This window comes from Tenrec ecaudatus, chromosome 2, assembly GCF_050624435.1.
Source record: "Tenrec ecaudatus isolate mTenEca1 chromosome 2, mTenEca1.hap1, whole genome shotgun sequence".
In the NCBI taxonomy this organism is placed as follows: Eukaryota; Metazoa; Chordata; class Mammalia; order Afrosoricida; family Tenrecidae; genus Tenrec; species Tenrec ecaudatus.
Genome location: NC_134531.1, coordinates 288,832,059 through 288,853,966, shown reverse-complemented (window position 1 = coordinate 288,853,966; position 21,908 = coordinate 288,832,059). Strand labels below are relative to the sequence as shown.

The 21,908-nt window shown below is 39.6% G+C and overlaps 1 protein-coding gene across 1 annotated transcript; it reads right to left on the bottom strand.

Annotated features, from left to right (window-relative positions):
• Positions 1-564: 564 nt before the first annotated feature.
• Positions 565-18,686, bottom strand: CD200R1 (CD200 receptor 1). The gene is made up of 6 exons (XM_075542950.1): positions 18,485-18,686; positions 7,163-7,231; positions 5,275-5,592; positions 4,904-5,152; positions 2,214-2,239; positions 565-788 (listed from the first exon to the last, which is right to left on the bottom strand). Exons 1-6 carry the CDS (start codon positions 18,684-18,686, stop codon positions 663-665), a joined length of 990 nt encoding a protein of 329 aa, XP_075399065.1. The 3' UTR covers positions 565-662.
• Between the last annotated feature and the right edge of the window lie 3,222 nt (positions 18,687-21,908).

Below are 21,908 nucleotides of genomic sequence, written 5' to 3'. Positions count from 1 at the left end.
CCGTGCAATTTTCACTATTTAAATATATATTTGGATCCAAGGACATGATGTGAAGTCAATATTTAATATGACAAAATTACTTTAACTAAAGCCAGTGTACAGAGCACTTCCTCTATTTCAGGCTACCTAACATTAAATTAATATATCATTTTTTAAAATGGTGAGCAGAGTGAAGTAGTATCTGGCATTTATTCTGTATCTCAAAAATTAGAGCCGATAGGGGAAAACTGGTATTATTCTTGGAATCAGCAGGATAAATATACCCAGTAACAAATCTAACACTTGAGGCACCAAAGCACGTGTTGGCCAGAGTAATTGTTTCTTTGCGATTTCTCTTCTTTTCCATAGTCTAATATATATTATGCACAGGTTGGTGGCTTCTTGGTGAAAAGGTTTTCCTTATTGACTGTATAATTTCAATATTTTAACATGAGTATGTGCTTTCTTTTCAAAAATACCATCATCATCTAGTAGCAGCTACAATTCTAAAGTTCCAATTGCTCAAGGACATTAATGGACAGTCATTCAAGTATCTTTGTCTTCTAGAACCTGTGAAAACCTCTCATTTCAAAAGTGGACATCAGTTCTAGAATAATTGGAAAATTAATGCCATAATTATACTGTATCCGGATTCATCTGTCTTCACGCTCGATCCCAATAACTCATGAGGCATGGAAATCCATCCTCACAACTTCCTTTTGCAGCACACGTGACATCTTCACTTTGTCTGTAGAATCATACAAAGGATTGCCCTTCTCCATGTAGCTGGCATAGGGCTGCATTTCGTCCTAAGAATGAGTTCAAAGTCAAAATCAATTGGTAAAAATGACCCGTGTTTTTCAAACAGGGGGCTACAGCTTTAGAATACAGTAATATGCATATATTTGTGTCTCTGGGCCTATGAGAAGAGAAAAGCAAGATTCTATTAAGCTGTTTCATAAAATTGATCACTGCAGTATCAGCAATAAAAGAACAACATCGTGTGAAAGTAGGAATGAGGATGAGTTGATAGGAGAGCTATTTCCAAAGGGAGAGTTGAAAGATTCCATGAGCTGATCGTTAGATGATTAAAGAACACATTTAAAGACCAGATAGTAGGAAATGGTGGAGTCTCACTGAGGAAAAGGGGAAGTCAGGAATTAGAGATGATAAAGCAAACCTGGTGTGTTTTGTAAGATGTAATTCATGAACTCAAAGTGCAGAGTTTGCCCTGGTGCAAAACAGCTTGGTAGTTAACTAACGCAAGGACCACGATACCTGATGGTTGGCATTACAAAACCTGAATTTTTACTTTTCAACTAAAACATTAATAGTGATGTAAACTGCAAATTATGTGAGTAGGTTTCCAAGCCGTGTAGCTTAATATTAATAGTTTGCAAATACTCCTTTTTGTCTTACCCCCTCACAATCTTGAGTCCTTTTTGCTTGTGTTGATCTATATTTTCTGAAAAACAAAAATAAACATAGGTACGAGTAAGACATCTTTTTTAGATGGAAATAGGGGAAATAGTATACTGTTGATATGCGCGACTCATTTTGGTGGAAGTCATAATAAATTAGTAACAAATGATCAGAAACGACAAAATGCTGATTATAGTTAAATACATATGGCCCCAAACAAGACAGTTCCAGATTTTAGAAAAGGAATTGAAATGATTGCTTATTTTTAATTGATGTAATAGAATATTTAATTCAAGCTCAATATGCTCAATAGAGTATATGTGACCCCTTCTCTTTACTACTTGAAAGATTTGCTCTAATTCTTTCTCAAATAGCAATTGAACTGATTCCATTGCTCCCAAGATCCTGCCTGATATAGCCTAGTTTATCATGTTGCACATCTGAGTAACCTATAAAGTCTCTCTGAATTCAAAGTAAGTCAACTCTGGCAGGTTTGAGATACTTCTTGATTATAAGAGAAATGGAGTTAACATTTAAATGGTAACCAGTTGATCATTCCATATTCCTGATTCTTTTCTGGCATCAATAAAGTTAAGAAGAAAAAAAGCATCATTCAATACCTGCAGGCGGTGGTTTTGAAAATGCACATAGATAAAGTGGTGATGACAAAAATAGTAAAGATAGGAAGACTGATATATAGAATATTGTAGACGTCTTTAGCGTTTTCACCTGTAAATACGGAAACAAAAACACATGGTTTAAGAATGTCTCATCATACATGAAATTCATTTTGGTAATCTTATTTTAAATACCTCTGCACCATTAGCATTTGTGATTGCTAAAATGAAATTGTTTGATCAGTTCGGACCCAGAGTTCTCCAAAAGACATCAGTTTACATCAGGAACGGTCACTTGTAAAGTTAAGGGCTGGTGAATAGTTTATCCCTGAGGGAGAGACTTGAAATTAGCTCTCTGTATTATCCAGGGAGTTTCAAAACGTTCGTGAAAAATTAGGATTAAAAGGTAATGGAACTTTTCCACAAACTTCTTGAAGCCTCCTTCTAGTTCTAAAGCAGCCCTTGGGATGCGATTGTTCAGGAACATGCTAGACTATTCACCGAAAGGTAGGTGGTTTTGAACTCATTAGCTGTTCTATGAGGGAAAGACGCAACATCTCCTTCCCTACAGATTTACAACCTTGGGAACTCTATGGGGCAGTTCTGCTCCCTCCTGTACAATTGCTGAGTCAAAACCATCCTTATGGCAATGGGGTTGGCTCTTTGTCTTGGTGACGGTGGTAACAATGTGTTTCTCACCGTCAGCATTTAAAAATCAATGGAGGATCCAAAAGGAAAAACCTGACTGCCATGGAGATTATTTTGACTCCTAACAAGCCTACAGGACAGGTTAGAACTGCCCCTGTGGGCGTCCTATAATCTTTACAGGAGCAGAAAGCCCCCTCTTTCTCCAGTGATGTGCCAGCTGGGTCTGAACTGCCAAGCTTGCGGTCAGCATCACAACATACATAACCCACTGTGCCCCAGGGCTCTTTAGTACAAGAAAGATCGCTGGAAAAATAATCCTAATTCAGAGATCACCCCACAACCAGGGCACTGGCACTAAAACAAAGGCCTGCCAGCACATTCAACATGTGTAGTAACTGCTGGTAATGGTCTTTATGGTAAGAAATTTCAAGCTGACCAGAGGACTAGCCAACAAAAGAGCCACCTGTTTGAAACTGTACTCCTTGTGTTCAGTAAACATGGCTGGGAGCAACAGACGGAGGTCAAATGTGTGTGTGTGGGGGGGGGGGTGCGCAGCAGGCTGGTGCCCCATCTCTCCACCTTCCTTTGGCAGTTTTTTATAAGGTTTTTAAATATAAGATGTCTTAGTATTTCATCTGCCAGCTAACTAACATGGCTTTGAAATGCACTCTGCAAGCAAAGGAGGTCTCGTCTCTCAGAAATTGCAGAGACTGAAGATGTTCCTTGCAGGGATGCCGCAGTGAGATCTCTGCACGAGGCCACTGTCCTTTCCATCCCCACATTCTCTATGTATGACTTCATAGGATAATCCCAATCCCTCTGAGTTTCATATAACTAGGGAACAATTTATCTTCTCAGTAATCACTGCGAAGTTCTTGTCAATATCTCAGAATTATTTACTTTAAGAATAGATACTGAAATGCCGGATCAAATACATAGACGGCGTTTTGTACATCTTCTTGAAATGAAAACAGCAAATTAGCAAGAGAGAACATGGAAGCAAACATATAAAGACCTGAAAAGAGGTCTTTATACAGACGAGCGTGGTGGTGAAGACAAGAGCTGAGGAGAGCTTTCAACTTGTCTTTAGCAAAAAATGGAAGAGAACGATGGCAAACAGTGGCAGAGTGGAATGAGTTAATTTTTTAGGGTTCACAGAACTCCAGGAACCGTTAGAGGAGAAAACATTCATGATGTGGAAGGGGATGTGAGCAGGGAGGCGTGGCACTAAGAGTGGGCGCTTGGGGAAAGACTGGAGAGAGAGCAGATCGGCTGCCAAGTAACTTGCCCTGCCCTGGGCAGTCAACTGAAAAAAGGACATCTAGCCTAGAGAAGATGAACTGGACAGACAAGACTCAAGGTTCCAGATATAACGGATAGGTGAGGTAAGGGGCCAGGTGAGGAGAGGCATGACAGGCAAGCCTGAGACGTGCGCAGTGAGACCCTTCTGCTCTTTGATCGCATTGATATCAGCCTTCGCCCTCCACAACGAGATGGGAGTGAGGTGCTCTGCAGAATCGAAACAGCCTCGTCAACAAGACCTTCAGTTGCACTAGAAATTACAATTTTTTAAAAGTTCCACCAAACAAAAAGAGCAATGCAAATGATTGGGGGAGGGGGGTTGGAGAGGAGACCTAAAGCCCGTCTGTAGATAATTGGACATTCCCTCACAAAAGGGTCACAAGGAAAAAACAAGACAGCCAGCCAGGGTGCAGCGCACCACCGAGGGAACACACAGCATTCCTCTAGATCTTTAATGCTCCCCCCCCCAGCCACCCACCCCACTATCACGACCCTAGTTCTACCTTACAAAATCCAGCTAGACCCGAGCAGGTACAGAGGTACACATAAGAGCTCTCGAAGCACGGAATCCGAGACAGATAAACCCCTCAAGAATAGCAATGGGAGTGGCAATACCATAGGGGTAAGTGGAAGGTGGGGGAGAATTGGGGAACAGACTACCGGTGTATAATTTCCCACTGGGACAAATGAATGGAAAATCAGATACAAAACAACATTAACCTTAAAAAAAATAAACTCACTGCCACACACTCAATGCTGGCTCAGAGTGATGCCCTGAGTTGATGCCCTGAGTGAGCCTATAGCTGTTGATGGGAGTTGAAACCCAGTCTGTCCCCACGGAGCTGCTGGTGGTGGTTTTGAGCTGCTGACCCTGCAGACCAGAGCCCCAGGTCCAACCACTACACCAGCAGGGCTCCTCGAAACACATTACTAACCTAGTTGTAGTTCTAGAGACAGATTCCTGTTCCCAGTCACGTGGGACACAGAGCAGATCACGGTAGACACGTTGCTGTCCTTCCAGCGACAGCTACTCCGGACAGACACTGTCCCGTTGCCCCGAGTGACTTTCTCGGTGTCACAGTTCCCCTCCGGGGTCCAGGAGATCTGTGCAGCCGGCTTCCCTGAAAGGGCCTGGCACAGCGCAGTTCCGGGCTCAGTTCTGACCAGGCTCACCTCGGGGGGCACTGCAGAGACGAAGGGCAAACAGACTTCAGTCGGCACAGAAGCGACAGATGGAACTTAGAGAGACACGAGGTGCAGTCCCGGCCCTGGCTGTCTGACATGCCACGGTGGGTGATGGTCTTACCTAGCACTCGGAGGTCATAGTGACGGTGGAAGTTCCCACCAGAAGCTGCGATTTCACACGTGTACGACCCATCGTGCATGATGGTGACTGGATCGATGTGAAGTGCCAGGGGCTGCTCAGGGCTGGAGACCCAGCTGATTCCCTTGACAGTGCAGTTGGTTTCCTTGGTCTCATTTCCATCCCTCCTGTAGGCTCTGTAGCAGGAAGTGTTGTCTCTGAGGAGTATCTTCCAAGTTGAGAGGTAGCCAGGGGTCACTGGGAGAGCAGGGCAGGAGAGCTCCGCCTTTGTGTTCACCAGCACCGACAGTGATATATTCACTGCATGCACACACACACACACACACACACACACACACACAGAAGGAGGGTGATTTGATTTTAAAGTTTGACATAGAGTCCATGTGTTAAATGTATTCATTTTAACAGCATACCAAATTGTCATTAGGGTGGCAAACTTATACCTAAATAACAAATTAAACATTCATAAACTGTATGTAATATGTCAAATGTAATATAAAGATCAAAACAATATATATTTTGGGGGGAAATCTTTTGAAATTAATTCTAGGGTTTTGATATCTATATTAGAGACAAAATTAGAAAACAGAATAGTAAGTGGCAAGGAAAAGTTTTAAATTTAATCTTTGGGTCACAGAATATTAGGTGTATCATCGTACTCATTCTCATCAGAAAATAAAATGGATTAATTAACAATGTGGTTTCTGGCTCCTAAATTTGAATGCAAAGAAAAAAATAGTAACATCAGAACTAAATATCAATTACTGACATTGGAAGTCAGACACATATACACGTAAAATGCCAAGTATGTGGTATTTCATGAATCATAACTAGGATGAGCAGTGAAATTGAATCAGCTGGAAATACCTTTGTAAGTACAATTTGAATTCAGAGAACCAGAAAATCAGTGAAACCTTTTGATATTAAAAGAATTGATATTAAAATAGGTAATATAATTATTTGGATCATCCCCTAAAAATGAAAAAATGATCATGTTTCATAGTAAGAGGTGCCCAGAAATATCTGCTTACAGTACAGAGGATAAATATTCAACAAAGAAAAGCCAGCAGTGTATTACTTAAAGACGATTTCTGCAAAATGTATTTTCCCGTCTAGGCAGCTATTGCCAAACAAAACCTTTGGGTGAGTTTCCCTTCTTACCCAGTCACACAGAGACTCCGGAAGAGTTCAGCTGTGAACTTAGCTCACAGATTTTGTCACCATCTGCCCAATTCAGTGATCAGAGTTGACTGTAAAGGCCGGCCTGCTTTGCCTACATTTAAGGTGAAAACTCAGGCCTGCAACTTACTGTCAGAACCTCACACTGCCTCGTCAACTGGCAGAATGGAGGCCTGGACTGACAAGGGTTTGCTGAGCCATGAGTAGTTCAGGCAAGTACGTGTCACGGCTCATCTGTAACAGAATCCGTGATCTCCTTGCTTTTGCCTGAGCAGGACCAACTGTATGGAGTGAGGCAAAAAGTTTATAGGGATGAAGCTTGTTTCTTTCAACACAGCATTTTATACCTACAGCTCTTCTCTTGATGCTACCTGCCTCTTCTTTAGAGACCAAGACATCAAATCTCACTGCCAAATAAGGTCACAGAACCAGATAGAGGAACACGTGGGATTTTAGCTCAGATGTGAGAGACAAGTAAATCTATGCGATGTGTCCCCCTAGCAGAGAGCGCTACCTCGTTGACACAGATTTATAAGTAAATAAAAATATGACTGGTTTGGAGCCCCGTTAGAGGCTGTTATTCCAGGTCCCTCATACTGCCACACTCTGGTCATGAAATTTTCTATGAGGGACAAGGCTGGTCCCCATTCCAGGTCATCACCTGCTGACCTCTAGCTAAGGAAGATGTTACCTTGAGTAGGAGGGCTTGTACTGTCCTGCACCGTCTGATTCCCATCCACCAATGAAGGATTCAGTGAACCTACAGAAGAGTAAATGAAGCCAGTTTGATGAACTGAAATGGAATGGGAGCAACTGTTTCTCCGTCCAGCTTTTTCAGCACAATGGAAAACCAGAAATTACAAAAATGTTTGTAAGACAAAAATCAGAAAACATGTCTTCATTGGAGAGAAAAAAAGCACATGTTGATATTTATAATCATGTATATAAGCCAGTAATCAATGATTTTCCATTTGTGAGATTTATGGATTTCCCTCATTTATCAGCCATTTTCAATGAGGTTCTCCTGTCCCAGTGTCCATCCCCAAATGCAGTGAGTTGCTCCGGTTTGGGCACTGCACCTGAGCAGGGTCCATTACAGTCCTTTCCTCAGATGCCACCTCCTGATTAAAGTTGTTTGGGTCGGTGGGGGGCACCCAACCCACCTGGGAACATTAGAAGACTCTCTGACTAATTTTGGGATTGGAAACTTCCAGCATTATCGTGACTAAGCAGACAAGGAACCCAGAACCTCAGCAACAATGATGCTAAAATTCAAATTAAACAGATACAGATGATAATCCTGGAATCTCATGCTTCAAATAAAAGGATAAATGAGTAGGGCAAATACTGAGTAGAAGAAGAAACGGAACTAAGACAGCAAACAAGGAAACATAAAGGGCATTGAATTGTCAACTGGCCCACACAGCATAGCTATTTTTTGTAAGTAGCATGTTTCAATGAGAACAACCAATGAAATCCACTGCCATCGAGTTGATTGTGAATCATAGTGACCTTTCACTGTTATTATTGTTAGGTTCTGTCAAGTTGGTTCCAACTCATAGCAACACTAACAACAAAAGGCAACTTTGCCCAGTCCTGCATCATCCTCATAATTGTTGTTACATTGTAATGCTGAAGCCACTGGGTCAATCCATCTCAGTGAGGGTCTTCCTCTTTTTCCCTGACTTCCTACTTTACCAAGCACAATGGAGTTTCCTTTCTCCCATGGAGCAACTGGGGATTTATGTTGGTGACCTGGAGGCTAGCAGTTCAATGCTTACCCAAGATGCCAACAGGGCTCCTTTCAAGGGGGGCAGGAACCTGATCATGGGTTTTCCTTGCCCAGGACTTTGCCACCACCCAGACTAGTAGAGGGCACCCAGAAGAGAATGCTGTCACGTACTAGGGCCCAGCTTCTGAGCACTTTCTCACCTGGTAGTTCACACCGAACAGGACAGAGTGCTCTACCCACCTGAGCCTCCTTAGTTGTCAGATGATACCTACTGGGAGCTCCATTCTTCCCTAGCTTTCTTTTTTATTTTTCATCAATAAAACTTTTAGGACACTGAACCTTGATTTCATATGGTTTTCGTGTGCAACTAAATACTGTACTTAGGTTTTATTTTTTTCAATTAAGTGAATATATATTTTTAAAAAACATTTTTAGCTGATGGGCAAGGCAAATAAAGTAGGTGGGCCATATATGGTCTATGGCCATAGTTTGCCGATCCCTGTATTAAGAGAAACTACCTAACAGCTTGAGAAAGACTTATATTACCAAGCATGGTTCTCATTCTTCTACAGTTTAAAAACTGGAAGATTCTAGAGATGTCAAACAAGGACCCTCAGTGATGTAGTACATTTCAAGGTGGTGAGATCAGCAGTTCAACTCCACAGGTGCTGGTGGGAGAAAGCAAGGCTTTCCCTTAAGAGGAAGTTCTACCCAGTCTATTGGGTCACGTGAGCGAGAATTGACTTGAAGGCAGTGAAAAAGAACAGGAAAAGGTGGGAGGAGGGAGGAGATAACAATCAGACAGTGTTTTCATCTAATAGCAAGGTTTCTTCAAAATTTTAAAATATTTATCTTATTTCCCTAGCCAGACTTGCGTTCCAGTCATAATTCAACTTTCAACACTTGCTTGCACACTGAAATAGTCATATAAAATGAGCATGTCTTACTTACTAATTTCTTTTCAAAATGCTGCAGAAACTCTTTTCACGTTTCCCTAATTGAATCCCCTCTATTTCTAGTAACTGAACAGTCATCGATAACAATTTTTCAGTACACGGCCAAGCCTTAGAAAAGGCTTGAATTGAACAGCAAGTTGTATCTCAGGCATGTTTCTCAGAGAGGTTTTGCGTCCTAATAAGTTTATCTCTATTTAAACTATTATTTATGCTTTTAAAATACTTTCTGCTGTGATTGGAGTAAAAGTTTTCAGAGCAAATTGGTTTTCCATTCAAGAATTCCTACACGCTTTGTTTGGTGATGTGGATTGCATCTCCTTCAATGTAACATCATTCTTCCCTAGGTTTACTGTTGCCATCTTTCTTCCTGTGCCTTCCTGCCTTCTGTGCTTTCTCCCTGGACAAATGTCATGCTTTACATTTCGTATGGTTGGTTGTCAGACAGAGTGTATACCTCTCTAGGTTTGTTTTTATTTAATCATTTTATTCCATACAGCCATCCATTGTGTCAAGCACATTTGTACATTTGTTGCCCTCATCATTCTTAAAACATTTTCTTTCTATTTGAGCTTCTCATTTCCCCCACGCCTTTTAAACCCCAATGTGCAATTTAAGTAACTGTAAAAACATGGGTGTGGATTCAGTTCCACAATCAAAGGGTAAGCAAGGACAATGTCTCAAGGGTTCCACCAGCCCCTATTAGACAAGTAACACTGATCTTTTTTATGATCTTTACCTCCCATTCTGTTCAGGATCATCCATTATGATTCCTTTCAGAGTGGTTTTTCTAGTCTCAACATCCATAAGGAAGTTCACATTGTCTTTGGGACTAATTATTTCCATATTTTTTTTTGTTTTCTGAAACCTTTTCCCCTGCTCCAGAGAGGAACAGAGTAAGAATTACTCCTGAGAGGTCCATTTACAATCTTTTATGATTCTATTTGCTTCTCACCAAAGGAAGATGTAGAATACTGTCATTGAAGATTATGTCATACCTGGTGACCTTGTGATTTCACCTGACTCTGGTCCTGAGCAGCCAGGCCCAGCAACTGATTCACTCAAGTTTTTGGTTATGCCTAAGAAAGTTTATGACTTCCTATTCTCTGCCAAGCCTATATATACTTGGCCTATTCCCCTACCCATATCTGTACATCTTGCCTATCTGCCATTGTATCCATCCATAGACTAATGTGTCTCACTGATTACTCATAATGCAGGATGGTATTACTTTGGGTGAAAGAAAAGGCAACATGCAATGCATGTTACTATTACCTAGTTAACTTACACGGGACAGCCAGTCGTGTGTGTTGCTGTGATGTTGGAAGCAATGCTATTGATATTTCAATTACCAGCACCGTCACCCATCACGGACATGTTTCAGACTAAGACAAAACTAGAAGGACAGAACAGGCTATTTCTCATTGCCATCAAGTCAATGCTGATTCATAGTGACTCTATAGCACAGGGCAGAACTGTTCCCGTGAGTTCCCGAATCTGTAACTGCCTCTGGGAGTAGAAAGTCCCATCTTTCTCCTGTTTAGTGACGAATGGTGTCAACTGCAGACCTTGAGAGATTAGCCACAGAAGATTGCATGAGTAGCACCAGAATATTGCCTGACATACATCCAGAAGATGAGCAGCTCATGTTGGAGGTACTCAGAATAAGATGAGAAGAGCTGCCTCCTCAACATACAATTGACATTAATGACATGAGTGGAGGAGAGCTTTGGGGACATCCATTGATGATGAGGCATACCTCAAAATGAGAAAGGTAGCTACAAATGACCATTAATTATCAGAATGTACAAAATGTGGATCTAAGAAAATGGAAAGTTGTCAAAAAATGAGATGGAACACATAAAAATAAATATCTTAGGCTTTAATGCATAGAAATGAACTGGTATGGGCCATTTTAAATCAGCTAACCATGTGCTTTGGTATGCCAGGAATGACAGATTGACAGTAAATGGTCTTGCATTGGCTTGTTACAGATGCTGTTAGATTAAAATAGCACCCTATCATTTGATCACCATTATGACGCATTTAAATTTGCTCTAGTGTTTTGTATTGTCTGCTTTCTTTTCCATTGAAGTTTTTATGCTGTACTTTGTTATTCTTGTTAGTTTTTGTTTGTTTACTTGATAATGTTTTCTGTATATGAAATTCAGGATAGGTAAATCTACAAACAGTAACTGGATTAATGCTTCTTTGAGGGTGTGGCAGGGGTGATTAGAGGAAAATAGTAAGCTAATAACAATGAGTACAAAAATGAAGAAAATTATCTGAAACTTATTGTGTATGCTTCTTCTTAATATGATGGAACTATTGAATTATAAGGTTTGTGAATAATATACCGATACAATTGTTATCTACAAACAGAAACCAATAGCCTTAAGCTCTGATTTCTCAGTAGAAATCATATAAGTAAGAAGGCAATGGGAGTGACAATAAAAAATTCTGAAGGAAAAATATTGCCAAACAAAAACCACATACCCCTTAGCTATGATTATGAAACGAGGCTATTTCCAGATAAACAGAATTTAAAGGAACTTGTGAAAACCAGACCAATCTTACAAGAAATAGTAATGGAAGTTATCTGGAGAGAGAACCACATTATATAAAAACCTGAAATTAACTACTTGACAACACCACATATAAGTCAACCCATACATATAGTACCCAAAGGGAAGACAGCCTGTAAGACTAAAAGTAGGGAACTAAGGATCTCAAATTGTTCAAAAGATGATCCCAAAATAAATAAAAAGAATAATGTAGATACAAAACTTTCAGATGAAAACAAAATTAAATATAAGTCAAGACAAATATAAATTTTGACAGAAATTAGTAAATTATAAGATAACAGCCAAGAAAATGAATAAACTTTCAGTAACATGAAAAATATTAAAATAATTTTTAAACTAAATAAACACTAAACCCCGACGAAGAAAACGACAGGAAACCCCATGAACAAAATTAACTCATCAGAGAAAATTATGCAGAAGAAAGAAACCAGCAATACCACAAGAAAAGACAGCAAAATTATGACAATAAATTCATACTATGAATAATTGTCCTGGATGTAATTTAGTCAAATGAACCTGTGAAGAACCAGAACAGCAGAATGAATAAGAAAACAGGACCCATAAATAAATCTAAAAGAAACACTTTAGGCACAAAGACGAAAAATAGAATAAAAATAAAAGAATGGGGGATGAGATGGATTCCCATAAAAATAAATATCTTTGCTTTAATAACAATCAAAAGAGAACAGGAGTGGAAATACTAATTTCTAATAAAACAGATTTTAAGGCAAAATTTAACATAAGTCACACCAAAAAATTCATTATGTAATGTTAAAGTGCCACTTCAACAAGAGGGCCTAACCATAAGTATATCTGGGGTGCAGTGGTTACACGTTGGGCTGTGATCTGCATCTCAGCAATTCCAAACCCCCAGCAGCTCTGCAGCAGCAAGACTGGGCCTTCTACTTCCATAAACAGTTATGTGTACAAAATAAATTAATCAAACTCTTATAGTATTGAAGGATAATAGCAGGAGCTAGTAATACACCACTTTCTGTTGACACAAAAATTAGAAACTACACAAAGACATAGAGGAACCAAACTGCACAACCAACCAAACTGACTTCTTAGCTACATACAAATCATTGCACTCTACAGCACAATATACATTCTTTCCCAGTACACATGGGACATTCTCTTATAACAGACTATTTGTTAGCCCACAGAGCAAGCCTCAATACAATTTAAAGCATCAAGATAGTACAAAGAATCTTCTCAAATCACAGTGATAGAAAATCAAAAATCAGCAATAGGAAGATCAGTGGAGTGGAGTAAGAACCAAATACATGGAAAAGGAATCACATTCTGCTTACAAACTACTGGGTGTAACAAAAGAAAGGGAAATAAGAAAAAATTTTAAATCTCAAATCAAACAAGAATAAAAATACAGCATATCGAAACCTATGGGACATAGCAAACGCAGTGCTCCGTAGGCACTTTATAGAAATAGACACTCATTTAAAAAGAAGAAGAAGAACCAAAATCAACACCTCCACCCAACATCTCAAACAGTTATAAAGGGGAAAACAAAAGAAGAAAAGAAAGAATAAAGATCAGCACATGAATAAATGAAACAGACAAATAGTAGCAAGAATCAACAGGACAAGAAGTTAGTGATTTGGAAGGATTAACAAATGGACAAACCACTGGCAAATCTGAAAAAAAGAAAGTAAGAGTAGAGCAAACAAATAAATAAGAAATGAAACGAATAATGTTACAATAGAACAAATGGAAATAAAGGGGAGAATACCATGAAGAACTGTACCCCCACAAATTTGAAAACGTAGAAGAAATTGCCAACTCTCTAGAAAAACAATATTTACCAGCACTAAGAGGGACTCAAGTGGAAACCCTGAAAAGACCAGTAACAAAGGAGGAAAATGATGATTTTTTTCAATCTCAACAGCAGCAGCAACAAAATATGTCTCCAGAGATCTTCACTGATGAATTCCACCAAACATTCAGAGAGCTGATGCCAAATCTACTCAAACTGATCTAGAGTATAAAAAACTGATGGAAAATTATTTCACTTGTTTTATGAAGTGGCCATTACTCTGATACCAAAAAGTTAGAGACAGTGTTTAAAAAAAAAAAGTATAGACCAATATCCCTCATCAACTTAGCGGCAAAAATTCTCAACAAAACCGTTGTGAGTAGAATCCAGCAATATACAAAGTAATAATAGTAGTAGATCATGATCACGTGGAATTCACACCTGTTGTGCAAGGATGATTCAACATTAGAAAACTAGGATATAATTCATCACAAATAAAACAAAGACCATGTATAGTGTTGCAGAATTATAGTTGACAAAAGCCAACATCTGTTTCTGATAAAACATTCAACAAAATATGAATATAAGGAAAAATTCCTAACATAGAAAAGGGAATATATACAAAATCATTATATTCTTGACATAAAAAGAGAGTATATATGCAAAAGGAGCCCTCACAATACCTTTTACAAAGCCACCAGATTCAAAACAGTCTGATACATGGACTAAAATGCTCATGCAAAACCTGGACATAGACCAAGAGGAAGTCGTGCTATAGAACAAAGGGCTAATTATATGACTTAAAATCAAGGAAAATGTGTGTTATATCCTTTCATCATTCATATTTAATCTGTATACTAAAAAAATGAATCCAAGAAACTGAACTATCTGATGGAATACGAATTGACATTTTCAGCATGCTGGTGAAGCACTGAAATCACTCACTCATCTATACCAGGAAATTTGGAAGTTAGCTACTTAACCAACTGGCTGGAAGAGATCCGTATTTGTACCCATTCCAAAGGAATGTGGCCAACAGAACACTCAGATTACAGAACAATTTCATTGATACTACATGGGAGTAAAATTTAACTGAAGATCATCCAACAACAGTTGCAGCAGTAAATTGACAGGATGCTGCCAGAGAGTCAGGCCAGATCTAGAAGAGGACATGAAACAAGAGGTATCATTGCTGATATCAGATGGATGTTGGCTCAGAATAGAGAACACCAGAAAGATATTTGCTTGGGTTTTATTGACATTTGACAGTATGGATCATAAAAGCTACAAATAACCTTGAAAGGAATGGAAATGCCCAAACACGTCACTGCGCCCATGATGAACCCAAACACTTCACTGCGCCCATGATGAACCTGTCCATGGATCAAAGGCAGGTGTACGAACAGAGCAAGGCACTAGTGCATGGTTAAAAATCAGGAAAGGTATAGGTCAGGGTTGTATTCTCTCACCATCCTTATTCAATCTATATGCTGACCAATCTAAGGTGTAATTATGCTGAGCAAATAATCTGATAGACGGGATTATATGAAGAAGAATGTGGCATCATGATTGGAGGAAGTCTCAAATATAAAACGTGCAATATGCAAATTGCACAACCTTGCTTGCTGGAAGTGAGGAAGACTTGAAACACTTGCTAATGAAGATCAAAGATTGCAGCCTTCAGTGAGGATTACAACTCAATATAAAGAAAATAAAAATTCTCACAAAGGACCAGTATGTAACATCAGGATAAACAGAGGAAAAATTGAAGCTGTCAAGGATCCAGTCTTGCATGGATCCACAATCATTGCTCATGGAAGCAGTCAAGAGATTCAAAGACATTGCATTGTGTAAATATGCTACACAAGACTTCTTCAGATTATTGAAAAGCAAAGATGTTATTTGAGGACTAAGGTGTACATGACCCAAGCGATGGTATTGCCAATTGCCTCATGTAAGAGTTGGGTGTTGAATAAGGATATCCGAAGACAAATCCACGCATTTGAGTTATGTTGCTGGAAAAAAAAATATTGAAAGAACAAACAAATCTGTCTTGGTAGAAGTACAGCCAGAAGGAACATTAGAGGTAAGGATGGCAAGACGATTCTCAAGTACTTAAGTCGTGTTGTTAGGCGACACCAGTCCCAGGAGAACAACACCATGCTGGCATCAAAAAAGAGTAAGACGGTTGACAAGAAGGATTGACACAGTGGCAGCATTCATGGACTCAAACATGAAAACCATTGTGAAGATGACACAGGATCTGTTCTACAGAGGGTCGCTATGCGTGGGAACTGACTTGGTAGCAACTAGCGACAGCGACATTCTCTCTTTCCACAGATGTACTCGTTTTGATTTCTGTGTATTCCATCTGGAGAAGTCACGTGTACAGTCGCCTTTTGTGTTCTTGAAAATATGTATTTTCAATGAAGTCAATGGTCCTAAAATCGGTTATCGTGTGATCTCCAGCTTCAGGTCTATCATCAAGGCCACCGTTTCCAACTAGTTCTTCTTCCTCTTTATTTCCAACTGTTGCATTCCAATGCCCAGCAATTATTAAGGCACCTTGGTTGCACGTTTGGTCAATTTTGGCCTCAAGATTTTGATATAATTGTTCAATTTCTTCATTACTAGCTTTAACAGTTGGTGCATAAATTTGAATAATGGTTGTATGTAGATAGATATTATGACAGACAGCATTAAAGTTGAGGATAAATCTTGAAATGTCCTTTTTAATGATTAATGTGACACGATTCCTTTTGACTTTGTCATTCCTGGCATAGTAAGCCATACCAACTGTCTGCTTTGAAATGGCCAACACCAGTCCCTTTCAGCTCACTAATGCTTAGGACATTGATCTTTATGCATTCCACTTTATTTATTTAGATAGTTTTCATTAATCGTATACCATATGTACTCAAGTATAAGCCGACCCGAATAACAGCTATGGTACCTAATTTTACCTCAAAAACTGCAGAAAAATGTGCAGAAAAACTCGGCTTACACACGAGTTTATGTAGCAACCCAATCATTTAATCAATTTAAGAAGAGTTGTGCCATCATCACTACAGTATTCCAGGACATTTTCTCCCCATACACATGGGTAGCTCCCCATTTACCTCCAAATCTCCCCTGCCATGGCCCTCGGTAATTATTAATCCAGTTCCTGTCTTTAGATTTACCTATCTTGGGCTTCATATGCAGAAAGTTATACAAACCACCAACAGGAAGCAAAAAACAACAACAATGTCTAGACAAAGCAAAAATCCTCAATCAAAAGAAATCAGAAAATAGTAACTGAAAATGTAAAATGAATCAAGAAGAAGATCAAATTATAATTTATTACATTTTAATCCAACTATGTATACAACACTTGACTTTCCAATGCTCTCGGTCTTAAAGCAAGGCTATTGGCATCCCTGCACTGTGGTTCAAGGGGATTAGCCAGAGGCTTAATTAAAGCGGGTACCCCATAAGTGGATTTTGTGCTTCCACTGTCCTTCTGAAAATTGAGTGTTTAAGCTCGGATACCATTCCCTCTTTTGGATCCGAATTTTATTATTTACAATCTTTGGATTATATAGGCTGGTGGATTTAGTTGGCACTTCACTTACATGCTGCTAAGATAAGTATTTAAGACCCAATATAGCTGGGCACCATCTGGTTTCTTCAGCATACTCTGCTGTAGCATTCATATCTTAGTGATTTCTTCATGAGGGTGAATATTGAGTAGAGTGATACAATAAGAACTAATTTTTCTTTTTTATCATTTTATTGATGGCTCTTACAATGCTGATTACAATCCATACATCAATGGTATCTGGCATATTTGTACATATGTTGCCATCATTCTTTTCTAGACAGTGACTTTCTATTGAGCCCTTGGTATCAGTTCCTTGTTTTTCCCCCCTTCTTCACCACCTCCCGCCCTCGTGACCACTTGATAGATTATAAATTATTATTACTATTTTCAGATCTCATGCTGACCACTTCCTCCATGGTTTCCGCTGTTATTTCGCCTGGAAGGTGTGTGTGTGTGTGAGTGTGTGTGTGTGTGTGTGTGTGTGTGTGTGGTTGTGTGTCAATCATTGTGATCGGTTTCCCCCTCTTTCCCTCCTCCCCACCTTCACACTTCCCATCTAGCATCTCTCATCCCATTCCTGCTCTTGTGTCGCATGTGTTATGAGCTCTTATCTCTTATCTACACCTGTGTACATGCTCTGGTCTAGTCCAAAGTGAAAGGTATTACTGGGGTCATGGTGGCGGGGGTGAGGAAGCAAGAATGGTTTTTCTTACTTAGATTAGGGCTATAATTAAGTGTGAGTCCCCAATCCATTCATAGATCTATGGTTTATCTATGTATCTGGTTCACTTTCAAGACATCACTATCATTTTACAATAGAAAACATCATAAATCATCTCCCGGAGGCCTAAGATAATTCTATTAATAGTGTCATTGATTTAGCCAGTGGCAGAAAATTTAAAACACTGTTGAGAAAAGGAAATTGTACAAGTAGAGGCTGGCTTTTCAGATTACAATACATGAATTGTTGACTTGTACAAATTAAACCCTTGTATCTGGATAGCATTTACACACATGATGGGGCTTGGTGACAGTGCAAAACTTTCCAAAACACTCATTAACCAAGGCAGAACCATACTACCAGCCCAAGACATGTCATAAGAAAGCAAGGAGACCATTAAGATAGTCAATAGGTGGTAGTCTAGGGTCGCCATTCATTGGGCCCCATCAAAGGAAGACGTATGGAACAATAGTCCACTGACTTCCAATTTCACCTGCTTCTTCTCACACTCGGGCAGTTTAGCCTTAAGTCCAACGCAATATGTCAGTTCCTTAAATCTGCTATCGGTGAGTTTGAAGTACATCTCAGTTCTCTTAGTGGGTTTCCACCTGGAAGCTCTGCTGAAACCTGTTCCCTTTGAGTGGCCCTGCTGGAATTTGGCATACCAGTGACATTGCTTTTAATGTCACAGCAACACCCGCGCTCCGCCGGCACAAACCGTCCGACAAGCGTATAGGACGGCAAACCTGCTCCTCGGGGTTTCTGAGTCAGGGTAGCGCACCAGAGCTCCATGAAGGTAAAGAGGGCAATTAAACCTCGTTTCCCCAGAACATCAGGTTTTAACACCCATGACACTAAAGCATGCATCGCTACAAACAAATATGAAAGTCAAATAAACATAAAACTACATACAAGCAAAACTTCCATACTACAGAAAACTCTACTAACCAGTAAAATCATCAGTAGAAATAAGATTGTTTGGGGATTTTACTACTTATTGAAAACTCTTACTCAACTTTGAGCACCAGAATTTCCTGCCCAATCATCACTGTCAGATGCCCGAGCAAGAAGACACCACGCACACAAACAGACCTGATGCAGGCAGGGCTGAGCAAGCCCATCTCCAGAAAGACATTTTCAGTGATGGTGATGGGCTCTGGCAAGGAGCCAGCTGTTTTCCCGTGACGCTAGCCAGTTATTGTTGGTTGTGACTTGTCATGTTGACTTGTCATGTTCTGCTAAAGACTGCAAAACTCACACAGAGGTATTTCCCAACAGAAACTCCTGATTCAGTAACTCCTGCTCCCAAAAGAGTGTGCGTAATGCTACACTGTTTTGTAAGTGTATAGAACAGGGTATATCCATATCCTATAATATAGTAGCTCAATTTTACTGTTCCTATGTATAGGGATAGGGAACAAAAAGGTTAAAGATATCCTGCCCTTTTATTGATTGTCAAATCTGTTTGGAGGATATAAGTAAGGAGTCTACAAACACAATTTTAAGTGGAAAGAACTTTTCATTTGAAGCAAAACAGTAAACTATAAAATATTCCTATTATAAAATGACTGTACAGCAGCAAAAGAGAATAGCATGGAATGGGTTTCTTTTGGTTTTTGTATTTACTGTTCTCTACAGGATTTGCGGCACTGGTGAGCATGGGTTCAAAATTGGGCTGCAAAGTGAAAGGCCAGCAGTTCGAAACCACCTGCCACTTCACAGGAAAAGATGAGGCATTCTGCTTCTGGAAGCTGCACGGCCTCAGACACACTTTGGAGCAGTTCTTATATCCAGTCGTATACGAATCAACTCAATTGCAGTGGATTTTTCATGGTTTCCATAATTTATCCCCTTCATTGTTATTTATGTAATTTACTAGTTTTTAAAAAGGGGAAAGAGCACACACCAATACCAATGAAAATCTGTAAAAATATCCTGATATTTTACTTAAGGGAAGTGAGGCTCAACCTTCTAGTCTCTCCAGATTAGAGGAAACGTAGAGTCTAACCAGTACAGATGAAACCATAGCCAGAAAATACAAGAGGAAGCGCTTTTTACTTTTTCCTGTTTATTCTTTCCAAAATCTTTTTAGTTGATGAAATAAGTATGTATAATCCATGGTTCTCCTTGGGAAACATGAACAATTATTCTTTAATAAGCAAAGAATTAGTCCTTCCTAAGTCAGAGCACATTACAAGATAAGGGACTAAGTCCAGTTAGAATTTAAGTAGAGTTAAAGATTAAAATTTCCCTGGAATCAAATACAATTTTGTAAATGAGACACAAAGCCCAGATAGTAAATAGTAAACATTGTTTAGCTCTGCCAAGCACAAGACTTTTGTCGAATTGTATAATCAGAAAAGTCAAGGCACTACAGAAACCTTTGCTAGGAATCTCCTGCCTCAAGAAAGTGTAAAAGCTTTTAGCTAGCAACTGTTTGTACTGCATTTTATGAAATTGCATGTTGCAGATGTAGGTTAGACATAAAAACATGTATACCAACAGCTTTTATAGTTATGAATGGACTCAGTAAAGACGTGGTAGAATTCAATTGCCTCCTTTTCCAGAGGTCCTGAAAGTAAGAGGAAAATCATCCAAGTGTGTTAGTTCTTGTTCTGCCTTGAATGTGGTAGTTTTCAGGGTCTTCTCGGGACTAGCAGAAGCTAGAAAGCTTATAGACATTGTCAACTGGGGCTAAGGAACCTAACTATCAATTTTAATTTTGATATAGAATGAAAGTCAACATCACAGAGAGGCACTAGCACTACAAGTGTGGTACAATTGAAACCCTGGCCAGTTTCTTACCCGATGCCCCAAATCTGATCTCTCTAAACAGCAATCAATTTTCAAGTAAAGCTACCAGCAGAGCAATGTATTAATTTTGTGATACATATTGGAAGTAAAGAACGCTTCTTGCTACCTTCTAGGTTAATGTTCAAGTCTCTCACCAGCGAATTTTATCTCTTTGGCCCCAGAGCGACCACTTATTAACTGTATTCAAGCAAAAGGCTGGGAAAGAGGATAGAAGCCATACCCATATTCGTTTATCCAGTTATAATACAGAGGTATCAATAACTGCTCATCATGGAGATCGCAAGTTAGTAAGGAAAATGAACATCAAGCAAATAATTCTGGTGCAGGACACAGAAGTGTTTCACGCTGTTGAGCCAAGAGTCTCTATGAGTCGACACTGCCTCAGGCAGCCACCACCACCACCATAGATTTCAGTACTGGGTATGCTTCTCGGGACATTGTAATTTTATATAATACTTGTTTATTTGCTTAATGTCTCCTGTCCCTATTAAATTGCAAGCCCCATGATAAGTAGGCTAGCAATTATAGAGTACCTATGTACAATAACAACAAATGAGCACAAGCTCTGTGGAAAGCAGCCTCTGAGCAGCCCCAGTGAGTCAGCCTCCAGGCTCATGCCTTTGTAAAAATCCTCTGCCCTTGGGGGTGGGACTTGGTAGCTCATTTCCGATGAGGAGACCAGGCAGAAGTAATGCAATGTCCCTGCTTCCGTTCTGGTGTGCTCTCTCTCACTCACTCACACTTGGATCAGCATGGAAAGACAAGTATTTGTGAATGTTGTGCATCTTACCATTTTGTTAAGTTTTGTGGCGATTTGTTAGTCAGCAAGAATGCAAGACTCGATCAATAAAGGCAGAGAATGGGCGAAGAAGGCGAAAAGAGCATTCTAAATAAAAGTTATTTTATGTGCAGGGGACACGTGCATGAGGGGCAACAAAAGAGCCTCGGCTCTCACTGTTTTTCTGGTCTCCAGTGATGAAGTTAGGATCTGGTTTTCTTGATTGAGTGTGTTTTCCTATGTACGTAGAAGAAAAAGGGAAAATAAATGGTTACCCTCAAACTACGGCCCGCAGGCCACATGCAACCCACCAAGGACATTTACCCGGCCCGCCAGATGTTTTTGTCCCATTTTTTTTACTTCAAAATAAGATATGTGCAGTGTGCATAGAAATTTGTTCATAGGTTATTTTTAAACTATAGTCTGGCCCTCCAACGGACTGAGGGACAGTGAACTGGCCCCTGTTTAAAAAGCTTGAGGAGCCCTGCTTTTAATGA